Source organism: Enoplosus armatus, chromosome 14, assembly GCF_043641665.1.
Source record: "Enoplosus armatus isolate fEnoArm2 chromosome 14, fEnoArm2.hap1, whole genome shotgun sequence".
Taxonomy (NCBI): domain Eukaryota; kingdom Metazoa; phylum Chordata; class Actinopteri; order Centrarchiformes; family Enoplosidae; genus Enoplosus; species Enoplosus armatus.
In genome coordinates, this window is record NC_092193.1 from 5,181,765 (window position 1) to 5,197,335 (window position 15,571).

The 15,571-nt window shown below is 40.2% G+C and overlaps 1 protein-coding gene across 2 annotated transcripts; it reads right to left on the reverse strand.

Annotated features, from left to right (window-relative positions):
• Positions 1–1,876: 1,876 nt before the first annotated feature.
• Positions 1,877–15,181, reverse strand: ncstn (nicastrin). Of its 2 annotated transcripts, none has more exons than XM_070918944.1 (17): positions 15,143–15,181; positions 13,620–13,740; positions 12,965–13,088; positions 12,328–12,449; positions 11,072–11,217; positions 9,852–9,996; positions 9,536–9,648; positions 8,055–8,207; positions 7,832–7,936; positions 7,380–7,457; positions 6,988–7,157; positions 6,773–6,875; positions 6,258–6,356; positions 5,942–6,029; positions 5,427–5,590; positions 4,486–4,698; positions 1,877–3,162 (listed from the first exon to the last, which is right to left on the reverse strand). In XM_070918944.1, exons 1-17 carry the CDS (start codon positions 15,179–15,181, stop codon positions 3,040–3,042), a joined length of 2,106 nt encoding a protein of 701 aa, XP_070775045.1. In that variant the 3' UTR covers positions 1,877–3,039. The 2 variants fall into 2 exon arrangements, with proteins under 2 accessions (XP_070775045.1, XP_070775044.1); XM_070918943.1 differs by having other exon boundaries at positions 13,620–13,721; positions 15,124–15,181.
• Between the last annotated feature and the right edge of the window lie 390 nt (positions 15,182–15,571).

The following is a 15,571-nucleotide window of genomic DNA, read 5'->3' on the forward strand; positions in this document are numbered from 1 at the left end:
ACGCTCGGTCCCTTTCTTCCTCCTTTCCTCGTCCAGACGGGACGCCTCTCTCAGTAAATGAATGGACGCACTCAAGATTGTCTCCAGTCCTTCACCGAGGGGAGAATTCAAAACCTTCGGCCTACAATCACACTGGACGCGGTTCTTCCCTCCGGGCGCATCTCTCTCTCTCTCTGGATCTTTTCTATCCTCTAGAAACATTCACAAACACAACACGCTTCCTCCTGCGTTTAAAATCGCCCCGCAGAGCTACGTGGCCTCGGCGAGAACAACAATAGAGGCCGACGAGGGTCCTAAACTTCCCTGCGGTTTCAAAAAAAAAAAAAAAAAGGCGACCATCGCGTCCTGTCGACTATTGTTTGGGGAAACCGGAGATCTCCGGCGCCCCAAATCCTCCTCTCTCTCTTTCCGCGTCAAAGCAAGCGCACATGCACCCACATATCCACATCCACCCGCAGCATTTCAAGACATTTCCCGCAGAAAAATACTACTTACTTATTCCAGATTGTCCATTCAGGTATTTTCTCACTTTCCACTTTCTTTCCACTCAGCCGTAGCACCGTGCGCCCCGCCTCCGCTCCACTTTGGCCCCTCCTCTGTTTCCCCCTGGGGGACCGGGCCTGTGAGACGGTGTGGTTCAGCCACAACACAATTTATTACCACTGTGATGTGTGTGTGTGTGTGTGTGTGTGTGTGTGTGCGGACAGTATAATGTCACGAAGTCAGTGGTTCCTTTGGTTCATAAAACCGAGGGCCAGTTTATGGAGCTGCTGATGGGAAAAATCCTCCAAAAACCACCACCACCATCATCTTCATCATCATCAAATGTTTTTTAAATAGAGTCTGACCTTTGTGGAGCTGTAAAGAAACATTTATGTGTCCACACCAGCAGCATTTAGGTATAATAAGCTCTTTCCTAACCAAAGAAACCTTGGGATAAGTCATTTTTCCTGTAACAAAAGTAAGAACTGTCAATTAAAAGCTGTGTGAATCACGTCCCGCCCTCACTTATCATCATGAGATCTATTTTATAAGTACCAAAAATAAAATTCAATGCAAAAAAAAAAGCATTTATTTCATGCATTTCTTGTAAATCTTACATTTCATTGTATTATCAGGCTGCCAGAGACAAATGTAAACCTCCTGAAAAAGAGAATTTCAGATTTAATGAAAAAGAAATTAAATGTTTTTTTTAGGGTACTACAATCAGTGGTTCCTGACCTTCACAAGACAAATCTGAGCAGCCACAAGATGATGAGCAGAATACAGGCCTACTGTAGTTTTTCTACACAAAATTATTATTTTTTTCTGACTTTTATCTAATCTTTGTTTTTTTTATGAAATGCTAGTAGTTTCACCTCTTTGGGCTTCTGAGAGTAGACCATTTCTCTGATGAACTGCTCACAACTCATTGACATACTATGTTTAAGGGGTCAAAAGGTCAAAAGGCTTAGAACCACTGGTTTAGATAATGACAATATACGTTTTTTCTATTAGCAAACAGCCATTTAGTGTCCAAAGTCAGACAATTGGGCTTTCCCTGTGTGATTTAGGTGCTATACTAAAGTGACAGCAACTTATGAATATTTGCTATGTGACTGTGGCACTCTAAAAGCACAAAAACCCCAACATTTTCTCCTCAGTTTACCATTATTATATTTACCATCCATTATAGGAGGATGACGAGGATGATCTGATTTGGTTCGAACAAAATGTGTCAGCATAGAGATAAAATGGTAAACTGAGGCCACAGTGTTTGATTTATTAAATGTGTTTGTTTTTGGAGTGCTGCTATCCCTATTAATTTACAACAGTGAGATCTTTAGGACAAAACATCAATTACATTTCAGCGGCCTGTCGACAATGAACGAAAAACTGGAAAAGAAGCAATGTTTATTTCTTCATCAAGGCATCACAATTGGTCATTGATTCCAGCCATTAAATGAACATCCATCAACAAAAGAAACTAAAACCTTCTTGCGCGTTGTCACAATTTTCAGAAGTTATCGTTAAAAGAAACCTTGTGAAAAAAGGTACAAACCAAAAAAATAGAGTGCACAGCCAGAGTACCAGCGCATTTTCAGTGTCAAAACACAAGATTTTCTGACTGGATTTGATGAGTTTTGGCAGCTGAACGATATGAAGGTGTTTGCCAGCCACGCAACACTCCTTGGGAAATTCTTCTTCTCCACACAAATATCACAATATGTGAAATTGCAGTAGGTCTACAACTACATACATGTGTAGTTATATGTGTACTGGGACTTAACAGTATAAATATTTAGGGTTGTTGTCAACTTCCCAGGACCTAGAACTTATCAAAATACTTCACCACACATTTCCAGGTTTTGCAAAAGCTTAAATTTAAATTTTTACTATTTGTTCATTTACTCAAAAAGTGGTTTCTTATCATTACAACTGATTGATAAGTTAACTACACAGAGAGAAGACAGCTACAGTATTGCACATACCATCGCAATCCTCATACAAAGTTCAGCCTCACACACACACACTCACTCATAATTCTTCGTACACACTGAATCACACAGTCAATTCCTCACACACTCAGTCACATTTACATATTCACAATCATACAGACTCAAAATAATGCTCAATGTTTAGTGCCTATCCCATGACACAGTAAACAAAACATTCTTTGACGATAAAAAGGGAAAACAAAAACCTAAAAACGAACAAAAGAAAGAAATATAAACATCTTTTCCACTGGCAGGGCCGGCTGGTGCCCGACCAGTGTTTTCTGACCCTGATGAGTCCAGATCCATCCAGGCCAATCCAGTCCGGTCCAGTCCTCATGTCACGCCTCACTCGAGTGAGTCCATAAACATGGAGTCGTCATCTAATAAAAAAAAAAAACAACAAAAAAAACCCCTCTGCTGCTGTGTCTAACCTGTCTCGTGTACCTACTCGTGTTGTGTTTTAAAGAAAAGAGCCTGTCCGTGTCTGCCTGGGATAGAAGTAGTAGTTGTGGTAGTAATAGTAGTAGTAGTGGTCGTGGGCCTGCGTCGCCTCCGTGCGGGATCAGTAGGTGGCGTTGGCCGGCTCCCTCCCCGAGCTGAAGAGTATGTCGGCCTTCGAGCTGATGATGTACGTCAGCAGCAGGGATGTTATCAGCACGCAGACACCCACGCCCAGCGTCAACATCTGGAGGAGTCAAAGGAACACTTAGCCCTCGGAAGATGTACAAGGAAAAGTTAAAAGGACCATATGGCGGGTTTGTACGTTAACAGCGACTATTTTCCAATGCAGCTACTGGTTTTGATTCATTCAGTATCACCTTATAATGGTGATATGGCAAACTTGTTAGCAAACAGTTGCCTATTTACGCATCTAGCAGACACAGAGCAACATTAGCATTTATTTGGAGTTGTGTTTTTGTCCACCTGATGAATTAAAGTCAAATATTTGACGTTAACTCTTTTAACTCTATTTTTATCTCCACCGACACCTGAGAAAAACATCTGGCTCATTAGCTGCAAAATGTCACTGCAAGTAACACTTCTCACGTTACGCATTTGATATATTGGTAGTACAAAAATATGACATTAGGGCAGCTTTAAAGACACTATGTTTACAATTTAGCACCCCCCAGTGGTAGTCTCAAAAATGACATAGTTGCAGACAGCAATGCATGCTGCACCAGACCTGCCTCATTTCTCTACATGAAGAAATGGAATCCATTAGAATTAGTTGGAAGATGTTATAACGATACAAATTCTACACATTGTGGCTTTAAATGGCAACTTGACAGAGATAACAGAGTTTGGTTTAATTTCAGTATGTGAGCATGAAGTTGCAGAGACATGAACCTTATTCGAGATCCATCACTGTCATTGTGTCTGGCTATATTTTTGTTGCTCGAGTTCCTGTATTGCTGCTGTTTTGAAAACTACTTGTTATTCTGACTGTGAAAAGCACTGAATTCACAAACAGTACTGTTGGAAAATCAAGTCAGAGGCCAAACAAAAAGCAAACAAGAACATTGTGAAAAGGATCATGTAAATTTGGACATATGTAGCTTTTTGGCAGCCATTTTTTTTTTATGTCAGAGATTCCCACCGGCACTTTCGAACAAACCAAATATTTAACACGTTTAAAGTGAAAGTCTGCACGCTAACAGGCCTCAATCACTGCTAATTTAATGCACCAATAGTAAAAATTTGCTTTGCTTGGTCTGTTGAATGAGTACAGAAGGGAGCCTGGGAGTATGCCGCTTTTATAATGTTTTTACTTTTCACAGTTATTAATATTCACATTCGGATGGCCTACTTTGTGTTTCAGGAAAAACACAAGCCTCACCGTGATTCACTTTCTCTATAAAACCACATGACATTGGTATTATATATATGTCTCACTTCAAAATCCAGACTGCTCTATTACTGGAGGAAACCACAGGAAATTCCCAACGTATAAGTGTGTTTTAAATCTGTGTTGCGTGTGATTCTGAGGAACGAAGGGCAAGTTTACCTCCAGTTCGTGACTTGCCACCAGGAATATGCGTCCTTTAATGCTCTTCCACCTGGACTCTGTCCACGTTGAGTAATCTTTGGAGGTGTACTCCCGCAGCTCGAAGGCTGGCGACACCGCTTTGGAGAGACGGACTGTGGAGCGTACGCAGAAACCCTTCCTCTCTGTGCTGTTGGGAGGCGCCGCGCCTTGAACCCACATGAAGTAGTACATCTGAGGGAGGAGGCGGGGGGGGGGGGTCACAAGGTGGTGGAAGGGGAAATAAATATATTATTAATTATTTTTAAATGTTACACATTATAAATTCTATTTCCCTCTGTTGGTATCTCTTGGCTCTATATTTATCCAGGATGTCTGTATTTTTATATAAATGTTGGTGTCACTTTGTCTTAACTTCCACCCACATTTTTATATACTGCAGCTAATAACGCAGAGCGAAAATGATCGATTAATTGATCAGTAAATCTAATAAAAAATAATCTGTAACTATTTTAATAACCAGTTAATTGTTTAGATAATGTTTAAAGGACAAATACCAAAATGTACGGGTTTCTGTGTCTGCAATGTGAAGACAAGCTGCTTCTCTTTGTTTTAACTGACAGCAAATTGCATATCTTTGGATATCGGACTGTTGTCCAAGAAAACAAATAAAGTTTTGAAGACGTCATCTTGGACTCTGGAAACTTGTGATGGATATTTATCTCTATTCTCTGAAAATAATCTTAAGTGTTTCCCTATTTTTCTCAACTGTATATTTTGTCTGTCTTTCCCTTTAATCTCCTTTATTCAAGTTCAAATAAACGAAACAATAGAGATTTGAGATACATTCTTGACCTTTTGTAATATAATTTTTTTTCCCCTTGTGATGTAATTTGTCTCAGGTTAAATGGCCAAACTAAATCTAAGTAAATTAATATAAAGAAGACTGCTATAGGTCTCACATGTTTGCTCTCTTTGTCCTCCTCATCCTCTCTCTGGTTCTGGCAGTTGTCCTGGGTGATGTTGACGGTGCTACCAGTCAGGTTAGCCAGCAGGTACTGGACCAGAAGGGTCGGCTCGCTGGATTGCTGGGCCACGCTGACATAGAAGTTTGTGGGTCTGTTAGCTGACAGACAGAAGACAGAAAAAGTTTTTGTCTGGAAGTAATGTAGCTATCAGAAATGTCCCCTCCTCATATACCAGAGGAGGATCCACCAGAGCATATTTACATATCTCCACTGCTCTGTTACCATCTCAGTTCAATAATGAAAAAAGCGTAGCTGACTGCCCACTTGGCTCTTTTAATAAAAGCAAGCAAGAGTAAAAGAGTGAAATTCATAATTTCCCCTGCAGCTTCAAAATAAAACACACTGTATTCAAGAAAAGCAGTGTCTATAATTAATATCTACTAATAGTTTTCCACCTTTGTATGAGTCTAGTAAATAAAGAACAAGGATTAGCTTGTATCCAAGCTTACTCAGATGGCTCATGAGGTCAGAGGGGACTAGTTGCTGGAACCAGGAGTTATTTGACCGAACAAGGAAACCATACAGCAATCGGGTCACCTGAGGGAGAGACAGACAGTTAGACAGAGACAGTCACATCAAAGACACACAAAGACAAACGAGTCTATCCAGAAAGGCAACATTTGAATGAATGATAAAACAAATGATTTAACAGCACATTTCAAGTGACAGAGAGACAGAAGAACCTGCAATCAAATAAAGCAATATGTAGAAGAAAATAAAAACAAAACTGCAGAGAATAAAAAGATCTAGGCTGTGACGTCTTACTATTTGAGGGTCTGCGTTAATGTTCCTCAGCTGGGCTTCTGCTCCTCCTGCCTGTATGTACAGAGCCCGGGCCACCATGGTTGCCACCTCAGTCAGAGCCTGAAAGATGCATGAAGAGAATTACAGAAAGTCTTAATTGCTTTCACTTTAAGTCAGCAAACAACAAGAGGGTGTTTAGATGGTGACACAACTACCTGCTCACAACTCCCAAACAAACACAACAACTGTTTGAAGCAGGCGTTATAAGATACAAAGAAGAATTAAGATTTTTGAGAATGTAGAATTACTTACACCCAATATAATGTATTTTAAAAGCGGGAAGTTTTAAAATCAGCTGCGATTACTTATCAGGCTGAAAATCAGAAGCAGATGAAAGACAAACAATAGCCCTGCAAGTGGTGGTACATCCATCTAGTCCGATATAGAAGGGTTCATATGTTGATATCAAACAAAGAATAAAACGTTCAATCATTTCTCTACTTGTGGACTAGCTTTGCAAAGCTAATGTAACGTACCCTAGCAGTGTCAGTGACGAACTCTAGCTGCTCCTCCGGCGTCAGGTTTGGTGGGTAAGATATGTTCAGGTATTCTGCATTATCGTACATACTCTCATAGAACCTGCACGCGGAACAGAAAAATAAATAAACAAAACATGCCAATTCCTTGAGGCAACAAATCTCATGATTATAATGTAATTTAATATTGTGTTTTTAAAGAAACCCCGACTTACCTGTTGGTGAAAGCAGACTGGTGATCCTCAATAACAACACCGGGGATTGGCCGAGCTCGCAGGAAGCGCTGGAAGGACGAGGGCGGGAGAGCCTGAGAGACATTTGGCTCCTCCACCGAGACGTTTAAATTTGTGGCAGCCGAGTGTAAGTTTTCAATGAGCTTCCGCACCTGAAACAGAACATTGAAGAGAATGAAAACCAAATCAATGTTATAAATAGATATGTACATCCTCTTGTGACACTTTGATTCCCCTGTGTGGGGTCAATAAAGTTTATCTTATCTTATGAATCTTTCAAAACTTATTTTCCCCCATAGGGATCTTTGTACATGTCTTGAGGTGGAGCAGTGATGTATAAGGGAGCAAGCTCTTAAATATGCACGGATACAAACCTCATCATTGACACTGCTGTTCTTCCTAGACACAGGATCAGAGTGAAGCCACAACCTGGAGTCAGCACGAAGTCCCACCTGTGGTGAACAAATTCAACATACTTGTACTACACACATACACATAACATTCATTTTATAACACTGAAGTAATAAAAGGTCAAGCACATCATCTTTACTGATTTCATTCACAACTGTAATGTAATAGTTACAGCTAAATTTATTTTGGCATCCACATGTTTAACGTAACTTTGACAAATCAGAGCGCTTGGCCCCAAAATACCGATTGTTTAAAATGTGGTAAGAATATAATAACATGAGACTTCTTATATCAAGCGATAACTTGCCCTGCATGTAAGGCATTTATTTTAAATGTTTCTCTAAGTGATACCTTAAAATCTGGCAGTCTGTGAAAGCTGATACAGGTGGTTACTGGAAAAGTCTAAATTACACACCTGTCCAATCTCCAGCACTGAGTGAACATTGTCCAGGTCCACGGCAAACTGATTGTTCTGCATATCATACACCATCCTGGAACTGCCAATGTAGTCAAAAGTTTCCTGGAGTCAAAACAAATATACAAAAAAAACCATTACATTAAGGCCATAACAGTAAGGCTGGCAGTACAACATCAAGTTTGGCATGTTCGGCAAGCACAATGGTATGGGAGCAACTGACCCCTTGAAAGAAGGTGTAGAGGATGGTGCGGTTAGGTGGGGCCTCCTGGGTGGCATTTCGTAGAGCATGAGCGGCCGCCAGCAGAGTGACAAACCCAGAGACTCCACTCTCTGCTCCTGGAGCAATGTCAAAGAAGAAAGACCTGCTGTCCAACTGCAGAGAGGAGAGGAGAGGAGAGGATGACCCATTAGTAACTACATCTCAGCCTTTGCTGCTTTGACTGTGACCACTTTTTAAATCTCTCCCTTGCAAGTCCCTTAAACTTCACAGAAGTGCATTACTAAATTGCTGGAGTGACCCTTTAAGCATTCATGAGTTTAACCATCAATGCAGTTTGAAGCATCAGTATTGTTACTATGGTTACTTACAATCTAATACATGCGACCATGAGCATAAATTAGACCGATGATTTTAACGGTAACATAACAGCCAGTCAGAAACAAGTATATCTGTGGTTTCAGTATTAAGCATGAGTCAGTCAGGCATGAGCTGTACTCCATAGCAGTTTAACTGACATTGTTATGTCCACCATTTTGTCAGATCTGTGACCAAACAAACATCTACTCCCCAAATACTCTTGTTGGAACTTGATCTGTAGGCACTCTTTTACTGTAGCTCTTTTGTGATTGTCGATTTGGATATTTTATGTTTAACTAGCTTCTTAACTAGTTGTTCTGCGTTTAGTTTAGCGCTAACCAAGCTAGCCATTACATTAGCTGTCTGAGGCTAATGTGTTGCTAATACAACATTCTAAGTAACTGTTCATTTACTGTTGAGCTAACTGTTAACTGTTACTGTATTACTGTTGTGCCTTACCCTTTTTACTTTTACTCTTGTGGACAACAGTATGTGTATGTTTACCAGATTATGATTAGATTACTTTGTTTCTTCCTGTCATGAGGGACAGTGTAACTAATCTCACTACAAGCCTACGTTTTTGTGAATCCAGTTTTCTTGTTAGTGTACTAATTAATTTGTACATTACTTATAGTCTTAACTCTTGTATGGAATCTCATTGTTTTCTGATTTGTAATCACTATTGTTGAACACTGTTCTCACAGGCAATCCACTGTCTTCAACCTCTGTTGGATGTATGATTAGCTCACTGCATAGCTGTGCACCTACATGCACGGAAGAGTTATAGAAGAGAGCCTTATCATCACTTTCATTTCTTCTCACAGCTCTTGTTCTCAATAACATAAAGTCAGAAACATATTTACACAGGAAGCAGAGCACAGAAACACTGCCAGTAACACAGACTAACTGTAACATCACATGACATACATTACAAAGTAGGACTTATCTTGGACTTGGCTTTTATACTGGAAAGCGTTCAAAGTGAGTGAGATCACTGCAGATACTGGCTGGAGAAATGTCTACGGTTTCACGTGGGCACGATAATAATTTACAAATGTTGTACTGGATAGAAATATCTTTATCACTTTTGCTTATACTTAGAAGGACTTTTTCCTGTAACTCACCCTGGCTGCTGCTATGATCACACTCTCCCACATCTTATGGCCCTTGGCTGTGTTGTTGAGAGGCCTGGTGGAGGCCCAAACATTATAGTCGCCCAACGGGTCACAAACCATCTCTAAAGGGAGACATAGAACAAGAACCAATATGGTTAGAATTGGTCAAAAAACAGTATAATCATTGTCCGTTTTCTTGTATTTCAATTGATTTTCTTCCTGACAAAGTTGTGTAGCCTTTAAAAAGTGGCAGAACAATAAATAATCACACCTTGTAAGCAACAGTAAGCAAATGTATTGATATTTATTCATGTTGTTTAAATACCTGGGCTGATGCTGAAGTTGATGTCATTTCTCCTCATGCAGGTGGCCGTGTCGGTGACGGCGGACATGTGGGAATACAGCTGCATGGCGCACAGCGGGTACTGAGGAGTGCTGCCGTTCACAGCACGGTTGTGCTCCATGTAACACTGCGGAGGGAGAAAAGCATACACATATAGAAACTGACGTGGGTTTGTTTTTACAGACACAGAAACCACAATAACGTTATCAGGAATATGTACAATTGGGTCTAGTGCTCTTGCTCTGGGGCATATCTATACTCATATCTATACTATGACTGGGACTAAATGTATCACTCTGACGCAGCGGCTGCACTGGGGATCAAACCTGAAACTGTCACAGTGCATTGCCTGCCTTCTTATCTGAGACAGCAACCACAAAGTTTTAAACTCATACAAATAAGCCCTAACATGAACACAGCCTCTGGCCATTAAAATTCTTCAGAAAACACAACAATAAACAAATCACAGAGCAATATAAAGAGTTTTACAGAGGCCACTTTAAATCTGAAGTCCACCATTATCAGTGAGCTGAAACTGAAAGCTGAGATAAAACAGAACTAAAAGTCATGTAGAGCTCAGCGGCTCAGCAATGGTAGTTCTTTCAATCAAGGTTATTTGTCAAATGTAATCATATAAAGGTACAATCACAGTGAAATGTAATCCCACCAGCTTCTTCAATTTGTGCATTAAAGAGTTTAAATAGAATAGAAATAGTAAAATATTCTGTGAAAACATGAAGCCAGCCGAGAAGAACCCTATGCACACTTGCACTGCATCAGAAGAGGATACGTAATGTGTCTGTAATATGATCTGTCTGTTTTTGTCACGTACATTAGTGGAAAAGCAACTAATGATTTGTGGGTTCTGACAAATTGTCTCAACATATTGTGCCACAACATGTCGGCTTTAGAAAGAAGATGATCTCAAGTGCTGCTGAAACAGCTTTTATTGGCACCGTTCCTAATCTCAAACACAACTGGGACAAGTTCAGATCAGATTTTATTGCAACTGTAGTGTTTTGCAAAGGATACCTATTCACCAACACCAGAGGCAACTGACAACCAATTAGACAGCCATTTTGTGCCGTGACAACAAAGTTGAACAATGTAATAAATGTAAATACAAAGTGATGACATCAAATGGGATTAACAGACAAAATATCAGCTTCTGTTTCAAACTTCACTTGATCCTGACATATTACCTGCCGTATGACCTGAGTGTCATTGTCTTCTTTCAGAGAGAAGATGGGAAAGTCAAACTCCTCGTAGGACAAACCGTTTCCCAAAGGGTTCCACACTGTCACATTACAATGGGCCAAGGCTGGATCGTAGTTCTCTGAATACACTCCTGAGGGAAATACGTGGAGTGAATGTCAGCAGCCGTAACACTAAAGCAGGCACTCATGAAGGGTATACTGCATGAGCAGATATGAAAATGATAATCAATTATCAACATGACTGATATGCATCAAAAGAATCTATAAAAAGTATTCAACCCCCCCTGAACTTTCTCATATTTTATTCTTGGGCATTAAAATTACTTTTTTTCCCTGTTGATCGTTGTCAATACAGCCTATACAGTCGTTCCGGAAGTAAAAGTTGGAGCACTTCCACAGCTCGGATGGGCATGAAATTCTCCTGGTTTATTCAACAGTACGTAAGATTACAACTGCATTAGAAAATATCTGGTTCTTTGATAAAAAGTCGATGGTACAAGCCTTCATACATTTCAAAGGGAGAAGGTAACTACAACCACCAAGGTGTATTTTGGCAAGAAACATCCAATCACAGAGTTTCAAATTCTGTTATGTGTACTGCAAACGCAGTTTGGACTTTTGGATTCTGTGTCAATTTTGGATTGATTCAGCAACTATGGTGCCGTCTTTTGTTCACAAATTCAAAGACAAAGCATCCTGAATATGCTGCAGCTCTGACATCTCCGCCAAACTGATGGAAAAAACATGACTCCTCAAAAACTAAGTTGAAATAACAAAAACTGATGGTCATTACATAAACCTGTAGCACTGTACATTCAATTATTAAAAGAAACATTCAAATGGGAAAACAGAATGGGGGGAAAAACCCTTCCAGATCCAGTAGCTCCCCCCACTTTGCAACTCTATTTACATCCACTGTGATTCAACATTGTAAAATAACAAAATATGCATTAATTAGCTCTTTAAAAGCAGTACACTATGACCTTTTGAATCGTGTGCCTGAAGCTATTCTTGCCCAAAAAAAGAAGAAATATAGAGTGATGAGACATTAAATCTGTGCTGTAAGGTCAAACATATATATACGGTGACACTACAATGTTGCAGAAACTGTTCACAGACCATGAAAACTGAACCGACTACATTTCATGAGCTGTGCCCTCTGAGGATCATAAAACTACAATTCATTTCTGCAAGTGGTATAATACTGAGGGACAAGTCTTCGCAGGCAAATCCCGACCCACCTGTGTTCTCGTTGGGACAGGTGGTGTGTGGAGAGAAGCCCTCAGGCGGGTTCGTGTTTGGCGCCACAACAGCAACGCCAGCCACCCTGCTGGAGCCGTTCTTCAGCTTCATCATGATGGATCTGACGGGCAGACAGTCGACACGGGGCAGTGGAAGTGATACAGGTACAAAAACGGGTCAGACATGGGTTTGAAATGTGGTTCAAGTTTCTTTCCTCAGGGTTAGACAGGTACAATTTGCCAAATACTCTGTACTGTGCATTTCTGTTACTGACAGCTTTTGACTGACTGGGCTTTACTGCCATGTTGAACTTCTCTCTCTCTAGATCTTTTTTCATTCTTGATACGAATATTTTGTGTGAACAACTAGGAATGCCATCCAGGAGACTGTTTGAAAATATGAGCTGTTATCCTCATATTTAAACGATACTGCATCTCCCCCTCTCTACGATGGTCACTTGGAACAACTACAAGAGTATAACCAGGTCCTTACTCTCATTAAGAATAATATTACGGCCTAGACCTGCTCTGTGTCGTGAGATAACTTTTGAGATTTGGCGCTATATAAATAAAAACTGAATTGAATTAAGAACTACTGTAGCTACTCCCTCTGCAGGGTGAGACATGTTAACTGTACCTGGTAAAGAGCGGGGACTCCAGGATAACCAGATAAGGAGGATTGGGACCAGAGCGCAGTACCCAGTCCAGGTTTTCCTCAGACTCGAGCACATGGAGCACACCCACATTACCTGACAAAGAGGCTGAGAGGAAATTAAATATTACCATCTGTGACATGAGGTACAACAGCTTTTCTATCTATGTGTGTCCACCAGGCCTCTTCTCCATTACTGGAAAGGTTATAGGATGAAACGTCTTGACACAGCAAAGACAAAATTGCTGCTGCTTTTATAGTATGACAACAGTTTATGCTACACCCTAACAGCTTTTGATAATCAGATATTAATCACAGAAAATGCCTGGTTTATTTGCAACTTGTGTGCTTTCATCTTTTTTTTCTGACCCTCTTAGCCACAGAATTGATTTGCAGGTTTCAAAGCTTGAATTGCCTGGAGCAACCACACAGAAATGTATTTGAAAACATTGTTTTTAGTAGATTGTGTAGTAAAAATGTTGAATGAATGAATGAAAGACACCCAGAGGCCAAAACAGGACGCACACTACATTTAAAACATGGAATCTGTAACAAGTATTTTCACTTGTCATGAGTGTCCCAGATACATCTTGGATTCTCGTGACTAAATACTAAGCATCACATCTATTACTTTACTCACACTGGCAGCCTATTTGATGTGTTGCATTGAGCAGTCGCACACACGGGACAGTGTAATTGAGATGCACATAAATCTTCTTTTCCACTGAATTACAGCCGACACCTACAAGGAAAAAAAAACACTTTAACAACTGTACAAGGAGAGCAATATGACACCAAGGCATACCTTTTACCAAAACTGGATAATAAAGAATGAAAACCCAAATTTCTGTCACAAATTAGTGAGTTTTAATTGTTCAGAGAACCTAAAATGAAAGTGACATCCTTTATCTCTCACATTTTAGAGTCAGATGTGACAGTTAAGACCTACACTCAGTTGACAGTTAATTAGGTTCAACTAGCTAAAATGAATGCAGTCTAATACAACTGTCCTGCAATAAATCCAACCTTTATGAAGATTATAATGATCATTTTTTGTTGAAACAGTTTTATAGAGGTTTTGATTTAACGTTAAGGTCATTTTGGAGGATGTAGTTTTGTGGTGCTGTTGAACTGTACGGCATTATACAAGAGGTGTTTCTGTTATTCAGCCTACCCTAACCTCATCGGTATAAATGGGGTACACAAAATAATAGAAACACCATGACTTCAGTAAGTCATCTGAAATTTGGGTTTTAATATTCTCATTATATAATTTTAAATATCGTCACTCTTTGCATAAATACTCTTTCACAGGCAGATGACCCTTTACCTTGCCTGAAGAGAAATCACAGGCTGTTCCATTCAAAATGGTGGCAATCTAATAAAATATATTTACGTTGTATATTATGTGTCAGTGCTCATTGCTTGCACTCTTCACACAATGTTATAACTTTCATCCAACAGGCCAACATGCAGGTTGTTCAACTAAATGTTAACTTGTCGGCTTGGTTCACCTGTTGGTACCACAGCCTTTTCCACTAACGCGACGGCAGTGACGTTAATTTAAAGTTTAAAACCGTTTTCAATTCAACCAAAGCGCTATATTGGTGGGTCACCTGTACGCCGAATTTACCAGTGCACCCTAAAGATTTGAAAGTGACTTCATTTGTGCTTCATCTGTTTTGTGGCAACCAAATCAACAATGGACGACAAAGCATTTAATGTAATTTGGCGTTGACGTTCCAGCACTTAATCCCTCGAGCTCCGGGCGGCCGCAGTGGGGGAATCACGAGCAGTCACGCTGATGCCGAGTTGCTCATATCATGAAGGCAGACCCAATCTGTGACTGGCTTAGAGAAAAGTCTTCGCAAAGACTCAATAAAAAGAGATATATGATTATTTCTGAACTTCCAGTTGGTGGGAATTGGCCAAGACTTGTTGAAACGCTGAACCCTATTGTAAAACTTGTATTAAAACCCGGCATTAGAGATTAAAATCAAACAGAGCAGCTTTTGCTAACGCTGACTAGCCTAGCATTCGGCTAGCTCCGAACACAAAGAAGCCCATCAAGCTAACAGTCGGAAACAGAAACACACCCCGCTCGTGAACAAATGCACATTCAGCACAGTTAGAATACAACTCACCGATGAAAAAGCCCAAAACTAACAAATTAACAATCCACTTGTTCGAAAGCGAATCCATCTTCCTGGTTTGAAAAGCAGAACACAACAGTAGGTGTTGACATGGAAAACGTCCGGGTTCCGCTGTTTGGTTCCGGTCCCCCGAGGGGCTGGACTCAGTCAAGATGGCAGCTCTGGATCTCTGAGACGGGAGTAATAAAGTTTTTCTGTGTTTTTAAAATTAATTCAGGTTTAACATGCGTACGTAACATGTAATTACCGCATTTTCTCCCACCTTTTAAAAAAAATGATGGGATCAATGCAATGCCGACCGAGGAGTGAGTCAACACTGTACTCGCTTTACATCCGTGATGACTCAATCCTGTAGTGCACTTTGGATCTTCTTTAACCACATTTATATATTCAGTAAAACCATCATTGGCCACAAAGCTGTGCCCACATCCCAAATCAT

Excerpts from the sequence above, each read along its gene's own strand:
- ncstn (XM_070918944.1), bottom strand. The coding sequence starts at position 15,181 with ATGGATTCGCTTTCGAACAAGTGGATTGTTAATTTGTTA. Across the intron at positions 13,741-15,142 it reads AGTGGATTGTTAATTTGTTA|TGTTTTTTTTTCCTTGTAGG; the intron begins GTTTTGGGCTTT and ends CAGTTGTTAAAG. Across the intron at positions 7,458-7,831 it reads CAGTGCTGGAGATTGGACAG|GTGGGACTTCGTGCTGACTC; the intron begins GTGTGTAATTTA and ends TGTTCACCACAG.